The following is a 14,032-nucleotide window of genomic DNA, read 5'->3' as shown; positions in this document are numbered from 1 at the left end:
GCTCTTCAAGATGGAAATCTTAAAGGCACAGGAGCAGGCAGTCCCGGAGTCCTGTAAGTCAAGCCGGAGGAGCAAAAGACCAGTGTGGATGAACCGGGATCTTTTGTTGAGACTCCGAGAGAAAAGGAGAGTCTATGTCCTCTGGAAGATGGGTCAGGCTATTTGGGGTGACTACAGAGAACTGGCCAAGATCTGCAGGCAGAAAATTAGAAATGCTAAAGCCCAGCTTGAAATTAGGCTGGCTACTGCTGTAAAGGAGAACAGGAAACCCTTTTACAAATATATTAACAGCAGGAGAAAAACTAAGGAAAATTTCCCTCCTTTACTCAACGAGGCAGGCAATATAACCACAGATGATAAGGAAAAGGCTGAGGTTCTCAATGCCTTCTTCACATCTGTCTTTATTAGACAGGACAGTTATCCAAATGGTACTTGCCCTGACCTGCAAGTCCGGGACGGGGTGCATAATGCACCCCCTGTGATTCAAGCAGAGACGGTCAGAGATCTTCTCCTCCATCTGAACTGCCACAAGTCCATGGGGCCAGATGGGATCCACCCAAGGGTGCTGAGGGAGCTAGCAGAGGTGATTGCCGAGCCACTTTCTGCCATCTATCAGCATTCCTGGTTATCTGGAGAGGTCCCACAAGATTGGAGGCTTGCCGATGTGACTCCCATCTTCAAGAAAGGCCGTAAGGAAGACCCGGGGAACTACAGGCCTGTCAGCCTGACCTCGGTATCAGGGAAAGTTATGGAACAGATGATATTGAGGGAGATCACACGACACGTGCATGGCAATAAAGGGATCAGACCCAGCCAGCACGGGTTCACCAGGGGCAGGTCGTGCTTGTCCAACCTCATCTCCTTCTATGACTGGGTGACCAGACAGGTAGATGAGGGAAAGGCTGTTGATGTAGTCTACCTGGACTTCAGCAAGGCCTTTGACACGGTCTCCCACAGTATTCTCCTAAGGAAACTGGCAGCCCGTGGTGTGGACAGGTTCACTCTTCTCTGGGTGGAGAACTGGCTGGAGGGCCGTGCCCAGAGGGTAGTGGTTAATGGAGTTAAGTCCAGCTGGCGTCCTGTAACGAGTGGTGTCCCCCAAGGGTCTGTTTTGGGGCCCATCTTGTTTAATATCTTTATTGATGACCTAGACGAGGGAATTGAGTGTACCCTCAGTAAGTTTGCAGATGACACCAAGTTGGGAGGATGTGTCAAACTGCCTGAGGGTAGGGAGGCCCTTCAGAGGGATTTGGATAGGCTGAACAGCTGGGCTGAGCAAAATGGGATGAGGTTCAATAAGACCAAGTGCCGGGTCCTGCACTTTGGCCACAATAACCCCATGCAATGCTATAGGCTTGGGGCAGAATGGCTTGAAGAATGTAGAGAGGAAAAGGACCTGGGGGTGTTGGTTGATGCTCGGCTCAACATGAGCCGGCAGTGTGCACAGGTGGCTAAGAAGGCCAACAGCATCCTGGCCTGTATTAGAAATAGTGTAGCCAGCAGGAGCAGGGAGGTGATCATCCCCCTGTACTCAGCTCTGGTGCGGCCGCACCTCGAGTACTGTGTTCAGTTTTGGGCCCCTCACTACAAGAAGGACATTGAGGCCCTGGAGCGTGTTCAGAGAAGGGCAACAAAACTGGTGAGGGGCCTGGAGCACAAGTCTTATGAGGAGCGGCTGAGGGAGCTGGGATTGTTTAGTCTGGAGAAGAGGAGGCTCAGAGGAGACCTTATAGCATTCTACCACTTCCTGAAGGGGGGTTGTGGTGAGGAGGGGGTAGGCCTCTTCTCCCTGATAAGTAATGACAGGACGAGAGGGAATGGCCACAAGTTGCGCCAGGGAAGATTTAGATTAGACCTCAGGAAGCATTTCTTTTCTGAAAGAGTGGTCAGGCACTGGAATGGCCTGCCTAGGGAGGTGGTTGAGGCACCATCCCTAGCGCTGTTCAAGAAGCGTTTAGATGAGGTGCTTAAGGACTTAATTTAGTAGTTGGGTAGAGATAGTGATAGGAGGATGGTTGGACTAGATGATCTTATAGGTCCTTTCCAACCTTATGAACTTATGAACTTATGAACTAGAGAGATGAACCTAAAATTGTGATGAACATTGTTGCGCTAACACAGCTACACTTACAAGTCCAGTTAATCTCTAACTGTTTGTAGGAAGTCTCACTAAGCTGCAAAATACAACCAAGAAACGAATAATAATTAAGGGTGATAAGGACCCCAACCCATAACTTAGAAATGCAGATAAAACATAACAAAAATTCAATTAGCTTTATTGATCCTTAAAAAAGCAAATAAAATTGTTGTCATTTTGCAAGTGTGTAAAAAAGAAATGTGCAAAGTCACTTTACCCATGACACTCCCTTCCAGTTGCTGTACACAGCAAGCTTGACATTCAGCTGCAGTTTACATGTATGAGCGTTGATATTTGCACCATCCTGGTCAGACTCCCTGACGTCTCCACTTCTCCTCCTTAGCAGACCAACTTCTCATATTCAGCATCTCATAAGATCAGTAAGATCTATAAATCAGTGAAGTCAATATCTGGTGCTGTTCAGCAAAAATAATCTAGCAAAATTTTTTGTTGCCTACGCAGCCAGAAAACAATTGAATTCCTCTTATATGCAAACCTACAAAGAGTATTGAAACAGACAGTATTCACAAGAGGAAATCTTTAATTAGCACTCCCTGATTTTTAGTTTGGAGATCTGGAACAGAAAATTCTAGGCTGCTCTTAAAAATAACACAGTGCATGGCGTGCAATTTTTTTGTAGAATCATTATCTTTTTAAAATAAATGGGTAAAATGAATAAAAAATTGGGTGAGTCCTTTTCATTCCTATCCTTGAGCAAAGACATAGATTTAGTGTAATGAAAAGGTAATATATCACTATCAAGATTTTACAGTGAAACGTAATTTCTCACTGTTAAGATTTTTCCCTGTTTGAAAAATGAGTCTTTTAAAGAATACTGCAATATACATTTGATGCATTTGACTGTCTTTGAAGTAATCCACCTTGAAATATTATGCTAAATTTAAAGTTGCACGTGCAAAATAGTTTATAAAATGGTAATTATTCTTCCTATCGAGCCTGACTGAAGTACTGTGTAAAGCCATTTATTCACAGCAGCCTGGTCTGGGATTTTGTTAATTGACTGCAATTAGAAGCATTTGTCTGCAGATGTTTCTTCTAATAGCTTCTCCATGACCACAACTTCACTGTAAGGAACGTCGAACAAATCTGCATTCATTTTCAAATTTTAAACAGAAGCAAACAGCTAGACTTATGGAATCTCTGGAACTCACTTGCCTTACAGATGAAACTAATCTTTCAGTATGTGGTCACTGCAGCACTACGTCACCCTGATTCCTCTCTTAACAACACATTGGTGCCAAGACAACTGTTAGCTTCCCTATATTTTGAGTTCTAGAATGTCCCTCTGCTTTCAGACATTCCTGTGCTGTTTGAACAGAAACAGATAAATTGTAACATATACCAAATTTAGGTTTCATTTAATCAAGAAAAGATAGAGCTAAATCTTGAACAGCCGAAGTGGTATAGGTTCACTGTTGCCTTGGGGGTAGATAATATATATCAGCTGTGAATCTAGGACTTTTTAAAGTGTCTCATGAAAGAGTCAGTAGGAATGAAAAGAATACCACTGTAAAACTGAGGAAAAAAACATATTCAGAAGATGACTCAATGCTGAGGGTCTGCTATTTTTCTGTCCATTTAAGAATAATTTTACTATGCTCAATGGCAGTTTATTGCTTTTCCATAGCTGCAACTTCATGTCCTGCCTTTGAGTAATTTCAGTGTTCAGCTAGGAAAAACAAGCTGTGTTTATTTCTCAGATGAAAAGCACAGAGCTCAGAAATTCCTATACACTATATGAATAGGCCTTATAAGTGTGTAAATGCCTTGCTTATAATTATGTTTTGCTTACTGGTCAGTGGAAATGTGATTAATGAGGAGGACTGGAGCTGATTTATAGAAAAAAATCCATCTTTGCCTAATTCTATCAAAACAATTCCAGGGGAACCACACAGAAATCCTAAAAGAGAAAGTTGCTCTACAGGAGTCCTCATGAATGCAAATAATACAAATGGTGTGGAGACTAGTGACAGCATTAACCTGACCTGCAGTGTTTCCAGAAGAATACAATACTGTGTGAACAAACTCTCCCCAGTGCCAGAGCAGTATTTGACCTGGGTGAACTCGGCAGTGCCTATGAACTCAGCACATTGTGATCGTGAAAATGAAGCATCCTCAACCTTCTACCCAGCAGAGTAGCTCCATATTTGTTCCATACAGTAAAACACAGACTTTAAGCTTGACAACATAGTGCAAAGTCAAATTTAATTGAAAGATCTCATCCAATTTCATGAACATATTCTGCTTAAATTCTCCAAAATCGTGTGTAAGCCTACTTTTTTCCTATGATAAAGAATTGCATCTGCTGTTTGCAGCTTCTTTTTTAGCCCTCCCTTTGGCTATTATGACTTTGCTTAGTATACAGAAGAGTAATTTGCATGACTAAAGCTGAAGAACATTGTTAAAAAATTTTTTTGCATTCTTCTGTCTTAAGTAATTTCATAGATACTTTTGCATAGGTATACTACCAACAAAATTGAAACGGAGCATCATAGCTTTTTGTTACTGGTATTCTCTTACTGCTGAAGAAAGAAGAAAATTCCCTTCAGTGCTGTTGCTTTAGGATAGGGACCGGTATTGTTATTATTTGAGATATACTGCCCTGTAACATTTTTAAAAACACTTCAATGAAGGTTATTCAGTCATGAAATCTACAATGAAATTAGCCTATTTAAACCAGTCTTCTATAATGTTTGCATTTTTCACTGAAAGGTAAGGAAAATAAAAATACATTTGAAAAGGAAAAATAAAGTTGGTAGCCAGATCAATTTTCTAATTGAAAAAAAAGTTCATATATAAGCTCTGTGTCTTGTCAGCAAAGATTCTTCTCTGATTTCAGCAATCCAAAGCCAAAATCCAAGGTTAAGAACAGAGATTCTGGCTGCATGTACAGCCTAAAATTAATTTTAGTGCAAGGGTCTAGATATTTGATTGGTCTGCATGGTTACAATTTATTTCTGGGCCCTACTGTCCATTAAATGTTCCAATCACTCTGGGCAAACTTCCTAAATTTTTCCTTCCCTGCACAATCCAATTTCGATAAATGTCACTGCCTGACTTAAGAAAACTGCTCTGCATGCTAGCTAGCTCACAGAGTTGCTCTACTTGTCTTGCAGAATGCCAGTGAGAAGTGCTTACAGAGACTGATTTTTAAAAACCACTTAAAATTCCCAACAATCCTGAAGACCTGTGAGAAATTAACTCCTCTATAGGCAGAACCAGGAGTCTGAGTCGACATAATGTTTAATTATGTCAAGGTAGTAAAGAGTTCTTTCATAAAGTAGCTTATATTGCATGTTCATATAATTTCAGCCACTGCAAGCTTTCTTGTCATATTTCCCCTCACTCATTCCCACCATACTTGAATGCACTCTACTTGGTTTCTCTTATTTCTACATCACTGAAAAGGTATGCTAAAAACAAAACACTCAACACAGCTTTATGTTTACAAATACCACCACAAACATTAAGACAATCCTAATTCCTCTTTTTTAAGAGTGTGTAATTGAGACTGTATCTGTTCCAAACAAAAAAGCTAGCAGAAATTTGACACTCAGCACTTCCAAAGATATTTTCTCTGAAGCAAGTCTCCATATCAGCTGTTTTCTCCAGTTCCAAGAGCAACAAAAGCTATACTGCTAATGGTCCAAGTTTCCAGAAATTTAAAGAATGTGGCTAAGCATGGATATTTGTTAATTTTTATTTTGTAATTTATTGTTATCTAGGGTATGATCTATTCTCCTCACTTCCCCCAGAAGAAATAATTTTTTTTAACAGCAGAGTCAGCATTTTGTGAACAGACATGCCTAAGCTATACTTTAAAAGCTTTACTATTTTATTAAGAGACAGAGAGCTCACAAGGAGATGTTGACCTTACCATAATGAGGAATGATTGCCCAAGCCATTGCAGATGCATAGATACCACCAATCATCCAAAACATACAGAGCCAACTCAGGTGTTCACCTCGTTTCTCCCGAGCAAGCACTTCCGAAAAATAGGAGAAGACTGTCGGCACAGCCCCACCAATCCTAAAAGGAGATACACACCATGTATTAAAGAAGAGAGTAACAGCTAGTTATAGGGAGAGCTAGGTCATACTTACAGCCATTTAAATCCCGAACTATGAGCAGATTTCTAGCAAGGCTACATTTTCTTAACTGTACCATGTAGCAGAGAACAACATACTTTCACCAGTATTCACCAGTATTTCACCAGGACACAAATTTTGTCAAAGATTTCCTTGAAAATTGTATATATACTTCAGTATATTTAGTGATTCAAATAGATTGTCTATGTGCTGGCCTCTGGAACAGAAATCAGTACAAAGTGCTGACTTTCACCCAGATCCTGTAATCATGGCAATCTCTTGTCAATTGTCAAAACATGCTCCATTTTACTGAAAATGTTAGTCATTTTCCCATAGAATAATAAGAATTTCTCTAAGTCTTCAATCCATGCTTTAGGCAATCAGGAAGTGACTAAATGACAACTGCACTGCTAATACATTTTATTGGATTCCTATTTAAAAAGATGTCATTTGCTAAGCCCATGCTTTCTAAATAATTTTTGTAATGGAAAAGTCTATGCATTCATATAATATTCACAGTTTTTAATACATTAAAAATAAACAGCATCTAAATGTTAATTGGGAAATAAAAGACCTCTGTTTGGTTTTGCAAAACTTAGTATAACTCAAATACGTATAATATTCAGTATCAGGTTCCAGGTAATCTTTTACTGTTTTTGTCTCTTCACTACACAGAATAAGCCTTGAAAGACTTTAATTTCCTGCTGAAGGAAATTCCTATGAAGTCTGAGGAGATATTCTTACATAACAGATCACATTCTTGCATTGTTTAATTTTTTAACTCAACTTAAAAGATATATGTGTATTTATGCTGTCATTTCAATGACAGGTAAACTGAGAACAAATCCAAGGATCTTACAACAAATTAAAACAAATATTAGAAAGGAACACATAAATACAGAAATGGAATTTCAACCCTAATAAAAATCAGTTCCACGTCAACGCTGTTCACTTTAAGACATCTCCCAGCATAGTGATGAAATACCACATTGACAGTTACATCTGTTACCAGAATGTCTTACCTTTAAAATTAATTTTTACCATTGTTGGGGCTGTTAGCTCTAACATTCTTTGCAAGATCTGCAGAGAGGTGAGCAGTATCTCATATTATTTTCATGGTTAAAAACATTAAAATGTTTTGCCAGGGTACTGTCCTCTCACAGGCTGCGGGGGAGATTGTCATAGGAGGTTATTCTGGAAGCTTGGGATGAGGAATGGTGGAAGCAACACAATGAGGAGAAGAATTATGCCGTAAATGGGTACGCTCTGTCAGTTCAGTGTCATTCCAGAGCCTGTGGGCTCTCCATTTCTCAAGGTTTAAGTGGCTTACAGTAATTACTTTCCAGAGCTTAGTCACAGCACTGAATTGCATTCCCACAGTATTCCTTTCCCAGCATCCTATATTTTGACCAGGGTGTGGGTTCTTATTGTTTTTGCTTGTTTTATTTGTTAGTTGATTTTTTAATTTAAAAAAACTTAACAGTCATCCAGGGGCTCCAATACATGAATAAGCAACTAAAGTAATGCTACTTTTCAGCAAAAGAAGGCTCCATTTCTGATCACAAAGAAAATCATCCAAACTGAAAACAATGCCTTTATATTGTTGAATGCTTTCTGATCATGATTTTCTGTGAAATTATAAGGAGGGGGCAATCAAGAGGAAATTTAAATGACACACCACAGGAGAGTAGAATTTAGTGGGAAAAAAAAAAACAACTAAGGTACATTTGCATTTTTTGTTGTCACAAGTAAAGATGATAAATGCCTGCTAACCTATCTTCAGAGCTGCGATTCGTCACAACAGATTTTGGCAACTGCTCAGTGTGAGAGCTAGGATAAATGAAAACAATATTTAAGCAAGGTATGCAGGAGCCTCTGGCTTCAGGGAGCCTTTTTTTATTTGCAGATTCACTAGCCAGAGAGGCTTGAAATGCCTCTGAATAGAGGCAATATAGGCACATAGGAATAGATAATTAAGAAAAACAACAAAAGCCCTTACAGAATACCAAATGTACAACGTAGGATTGTTTCTTTTCCTGGTATATCTTGGCTTCTTCAGTTCCAAATCTGGAAAAGATTCAGACTCCAAGGTTGTTTCTCTGTATGTTGGTATTTTTGCAAGTTTTCACCTTGTTACTGATGATTTTCTAACAAGTCTAAGAGTTCAAAACACATTCACTGTTCTGCTTCCAATGCTTGGAAGGAGCCCATCGCCTTCTTTTGTCCACTTGCACCTACTTTTTCCTCTTCTTAATAGTTTTTTACTCCTACTTCCACAAACTCAATTAGAAACATCTTTGTTGTTTTCCTGACAGAACATCCAGCAAAGTATGTGATAACAAGCGGCCAGATCAACTCATTCAACTTGTGAACTGATGGATAATGCCCTATAAAACAGCAACATGGCGTAGGTCATAGATTGTTGATCATTTTGCATATTTTTAAATCAAAGTGCTTCTCTGGACTATGTATACTAGAGAAGATGTCTTCCAGGTACACATATGCTCCATATGTTATTAATAGCAATAGAGTCCCTGAGATAGTCTCACTTGATTATTTATAGAACTCTAAGGTACTGTTAGTTCTGATGGAAACTGATGAGTAAATAACTAATCCCTCAATTTTTTCAACATCAGTAAAAAGTGTCAAGACAAATCTGATGTCAAATACAAGCACATAATTACAAAAAGTTTCCTTGCCATACTTGATCATCTAGATATGTCAGATAAGCTGCCATCACTGACAAGCACAAAATCATTTCTGCATCCTCAGAGGCAGTACTAGCAGAGGTAGAGATGTGGTCATCTCACAGGTCACAATTGGAGTTCTGGTCTCCAGGATTCAAAAGGGCGTGGACAGGCTGGAGAGTGGCTAGAGGAGGGCTACAGAGATTATAAAATATCTATAGAATCAGCTCTATGAGGAAAGGGAGAAGACATTTCACCCTGGAGGAAAAAAGATTCAGGCATGACCTCATCACAATATTTCCAGTATTGAAGGATGGCAAATAAAAGAGACTATCCCTTCACAAGGATCCACATGGAGAAGACAAGGGGCAATGAGTACAAGCTGCCCTGGGAAAGGTTTCATTATGATGTAAAAAAGACATCTTTTACAAAGAAACAAATGGTGCAAATTCCCAAATAGTGTGATAGAATTCCTTTCACCACAGACTTTCAGAATGTGGCCGGACAGGTTGCTAGAGACATCTGGTTTCCCTTTTCCACTGGAAGGTTGGATGTAATGATCTTTCAAAGACTCCTCCAACGTGGGTTGCTCTATGCATTCATGAAGCCTTGGTCTTCAGCAGAACCGTTTCTCCCTCTTTTTCATTCCTCTTTTCAAATTATTACTTTCTCTTTAGGATTATATATTGTGTAGGCTCTGCACTTTATGTATTTCAGTTGTCAGTCTTTCTTTACCTTTTGTATAGATTTTCTTTCCCATCAGCATCTTGTCTTCTCCTCACATGATATACCACTTTTCTCCCCACTGGGTCAGGTTTACATCAGTCAACCTTTACCCACATCTGAAGAAGAAAAGCGTGGAACCAATGCTATTTGAAAAGCTCAGACCTTCCACCTGCTTTCCTGGCTTGCGTGAGAAGCAGATCAGCTCTTTTGGCATACACTACCAACTTTGAAGCCAGTCACCTGCTGAGCTATTCATTAGCTCTCAGCATACAGTTTCTGATAGACATGGGTGGGACGCAGCTGTAGGTTGCAGAGAAATTAGAGGCAGATGTACTGTAACTCAGGGTAGAAGATATGAGAAAAAAATTGAGCAAATGAGTATGAAGGTATAAAAGATAACTACAACATAATAATAAATACTGATGACACGCAATTATAAAAGCAGCTTGTTGGTTGAGAACTGAGATTCTTGAAGAAAACAGCTTGCAAAGTTGTGCTGCGCAACTGCACTGTGTTCACATTACCCATACATCTGCTTGAAAATTTTGGAAGATCTTATGTATATAGACCTGTCTTTCTTGTCTTGGTCATTCAGAAAATGGGGATGTAAAAAAAGTGTAATAGTTCCTTGCCACTATATGTAATGCACAAAAATGGTGGTACCTAACAATTTCATTGGATTTACATGGCCAGTCACCTCCAGCATGCTAGTTAAAATAAACTTCATCCAAAGTTTTGTATTTTTGGTAACTGCCGTCTCTGACAAAGGTATGAAGGATTTGATCAAGATCTATTTTAAACAATACATTTAATATTATTGCATTGACATCAGTACTTTATGTTAGATGCTGGTAATGTGGAAAGAATACTGCAGGTAGCCTCCTAGAATATGGTAAAAAGAAGTCTGAAGGGACGTCTAACATCTTTTGGAAAATAAATAGTCACTACATGATAGTTCAGACTGAGAAAGACTCATTTACAGGCAGTGACACGATTTTAGCTGCATAAGTTGACCACATCTAAGCCATGTTTCCTAATTTTTCTGTGGATCCTTAGGAGAGATTTAATTAAACTTTTGGTTCTGGCAAGTTGATAGAAATCTCTATTGTCTGGACATAATATTTAGTCTGTAAATTAAGACATATTTGTTTAACTTTCATATTTCCTTCAAGAAAATGAATCAATTTGGGTTTTTTTGAATAATCTCTAATCTACTGTTAGTCTCAGAATATATATTTATTTCAGTTACCTCTATACTGCATGAAAACTTGGATTACTTTTAGAAGCAATATTTGGGCTGAATAAGCATGATATATTTTCCCAAACTGTATCATCTCTATTTACTTCAAGGCAACCCTAGCATAGGCTAACAAAAAAAAAATTTAATTTACAGAACTTTATTTTTAACTGAGATGTTGTGTTTAGAAAAACTGCATAACTGAACTTTCTGTAACAGAGGTTAGATAAAATTCTCTAACTGAAATTAATGTTTCATAGTGGCAGAGTTGAATAGGCAACAGCTCCTCCTCCATTCAAGTCAGCAGTGATATTGTAAGTCGTGTTCAACTAATGGAGAAACCTTTTTAGTAGGAAACCATTTTTAAAGCACTCCTAAAGCTTCATCTGGCTTTGGGATTCAATTTCCTTTTGAGTATGGATTTTGGATTAATCAATGGAGGGATCATAGTTATTAATATATATATATATATATAATTTTTTTTTTTGTAAAAGGAAATAATTTTGCAGACTATTCAGTACTTCTTCATTCTTTTCATAAGCTTAAGTCCACCTTTCAAATTTTCATATCTCTCAGTCTTCTTTACCCAGCACTATCTTAGTACTATTTTATTTGTACTGTTCTTATTCCACACCATTTGATTTTTGGCAATGCAAAATTTTCAATACTTATGTTTTACAGATGCAAAAGCATGATCAGAAGGGTTGCTTTTTTTCCTCAACAGTTCAGTTCTAAAAATATGTTCTGTCTGCAAGAGAATCTGAGGAAAATCAGTTTCACAGTATTTTCCATAAATAAATCTTCTATCAGATACTGTTACTATTGTTCATAATTCTTTATATATTTTCATATTTTCTAGAAGATAGAAGAACAGTTTTAACTCGATATGCCTAATAAATTTTTTATCTCATGAATACTTCTTAATATTTATTTGACATTTAATTATCAGAAATTTCCCAGATAACTCTCTGATCCTTCAGAAAGCTTATTTCCAGCCTGTGAAGCAATATTCATTTGCCTCTAAAACTTAACATTCCATTCTTCGCTTAAAGTTGTCCATATTTCATATTCGGGTTACTTAATATCCAAAGTCTCTTCCACTGAAAACAGTGAAATATATTTAATGTCTTTCATTAGGAAAGGGGAACTGACATCTACATTCTGAAGGTAGGACCTTTGGAAATAAGAAGAGGTTATTAAGAGAATTTAAGTTGCATTTATATTCCTGTTCAACTGACAAATCTTTCTTTCCATGCAAGCAAGATGTAGGTTGTAGTGAAGAATGTAATGAACTCTCAAGATTTAATTCACACACTGTAAGTTAATTCATACTGTGTTACAAGTTCTTCAATGAGTGGTACTGAAAAGATCTTGTCTTCTTAGGCAGCGCTTGATGCCAACTATCTGGAAACAGAACAACAAGATGTGTGCTCTAATAGTGAGTATGTATTTGAGTCCTTTTGTCTATAAGTGGAAAGATTTTAATTTGTTGTCCTTGCAGCAGGAATTTTCTAGCTTCTCCCATGTTTCTTGGTGCTCAAAATGTGATGTGTCTCAGTGCTATTACAGCTCCTCTCAATGTAAGATAATATCCAAAGTGGAATTTAAAATTAAAAAAGAAAAAAGGAAAGGGGAAGAAAAGGGGAAGGAGAGGGGAGGGGAGGGGAGGGGAGGGGAGGGGAGGGGAGGGGAGAGGAGAGGAGAGGGGAGGGGAGGGGAGGGGAGGGGAGGGGAGGGGAGGGGAGGGGAGGGGAGGGGAGGGGAGGGGAGGGAGGGGAGGGGAGGGGAGGGGAGAGGAGAGGAGAGGAGAGGAGAGGAGAGGAGAGGAGAGGAGAGGAGAGGAGAGGAGAGGAGAGGAGAGAGAGGAGAGGAGAGGAGAGGAGAGGAGAGGAGAGGAGAGGAGAGGAGAGGAGAGGAGAGGAGAGGAGAGGAGAGGAGAGGAGAGGAGAGGAGAGGAGAGGAGAGGAGAGGAGAGGAGAGGAGAGGAGAGGAGAGAGGAGAGGAGAGGAGAGGAGAGGAGAGGAGAGGAGAGGAGAGGAGAGGAGAGGAGAGGAGAGGAGAGGAGAGGAGAGGAGAGGAGAGGAGAGGAGAGGAGAGGAGAGGAGAGGAGAGGAGAGGAGAGGAGAGGAGAGGAGAGGAGAGGAGAGGAGAGGAGAGGAGAGGAGAGGAGAGGAGAGGAGAGGAGAGGAGAGGAGAGGAGAGGAGAGGAGAGGAGAGGAGAGGAGAGGAGAGGAGAGGAGAGGAGAGGAGAGGAGAGGAGAGGAGAGGAGAGGAGAGGAGAGGAGAGGAGAGGAGAGGAGAGGAGAGGAGAGGAGAGGAGAGGAGAGGAGAGGAGAGGAGAGGAGAGGAGAGGAGAGGAGAGGAGAGGAAACTTGAGACTACTCCTGCTGAAAAGGACTTAGGGGGTCCTGGTAGATGAAAAACTTAACAGGAGGTAGCAGTGTAATTTTGCAGCCTAGAAGGGCTGCATCAGAAGAGGGGAGGCCAGTACTGATAGAATGGCTTCCTACCTAAGCCATTCTATGATTCTATGATGATTCATGAAAGCCAGATGTGACACAAATACCAGCTTGAGTCGTGCTGGTAAGTGAAAAGTAAGCCTCCTTCTGAAAGTAAGTGAGCAGATGAACATTCGGAAAAGGATAAGCTTCAAAAATGTACACTGATGGAAATAACTATGGTCTCATAGAACAAAGGTATGAAGGACAGATTTTCGAGAAACCTTGTAATTTTTACGGTGGCCGACATCTAGGATAAGATGGAAGGAGTGTATTAGGGTTTTTCCAGATAGGAAGATTTTCTTCAAAGAAAATAGCAAATGGGAAGTCCCATGAATCTTTCTCATCTTTCTCAGTCAGCTATGAAAGGGAAAGTGCTGGAAAGTGGAAGGGAATTTTGTTTTATTTTTTAAATATATTTTCAAGAATGAATTTTTTATTCAGAATGTACTAAAGATACAATCAAGGTAGAAACCCTGTACTAATATACTTAGGTATCTAAATCTCATCTTGTGTAACTTATGAACTTAATAGACCATAAAAAAATCTTGCAATTTTTCACTAACTGAGACATTATTTAAATTAAAAGTAAAGCAAACACAGACTCACAAAACTTTTTGTTCTGGAAAGAACAATTA

The 14,032-nt window shown here is 39.3% G+C and overlaps 1 protein-coding gene across 2 annotated transcripts in view; it reads right to left on the bottom strand.

The window, feature by feature from the left end:
- Positions 1–14,032, bottom strand: part of SV2C (synaptic vesicle glycoprotein 2C) — an 82,425-nt gene that overhangs the window by 47,807 nt on the left and 20,586 nt on the right. For both annotated transcript variants that reach the window (XM_065739701.1, XM_065739702.1), the window contains exon 3: positions 6,036–6,187. In XM_065739701.1, coding sequence (XP_065595773.1) covers positions 6,036–6,187 — 152 coding nt within the window. The remainder of the gene's footprint in view (positions 1–6,035; positions 6,188–14,032) is intronic.

Source organism: Cyrtonyx montezumae, unplaced genomic scaffold (assembly GCF_038088225.1).
Source record: "Cyrtonyx montezumae isolate F1298 unplaced genomic scaffold, pur_monq_1.0 scaffold_25, whole genome shotgun sequence".
Lineage (NCBI taxonomy): Eukaryota > Metazoa > Chordata > Aves > Galliformes > Odontophoridae > Cyrtonyx > Cyrtonyx montezumae.
Note: the sequence above shows the minus strand (reverse complement) of the source record. Positions and strands in the feature narration are given on the sequence as shown.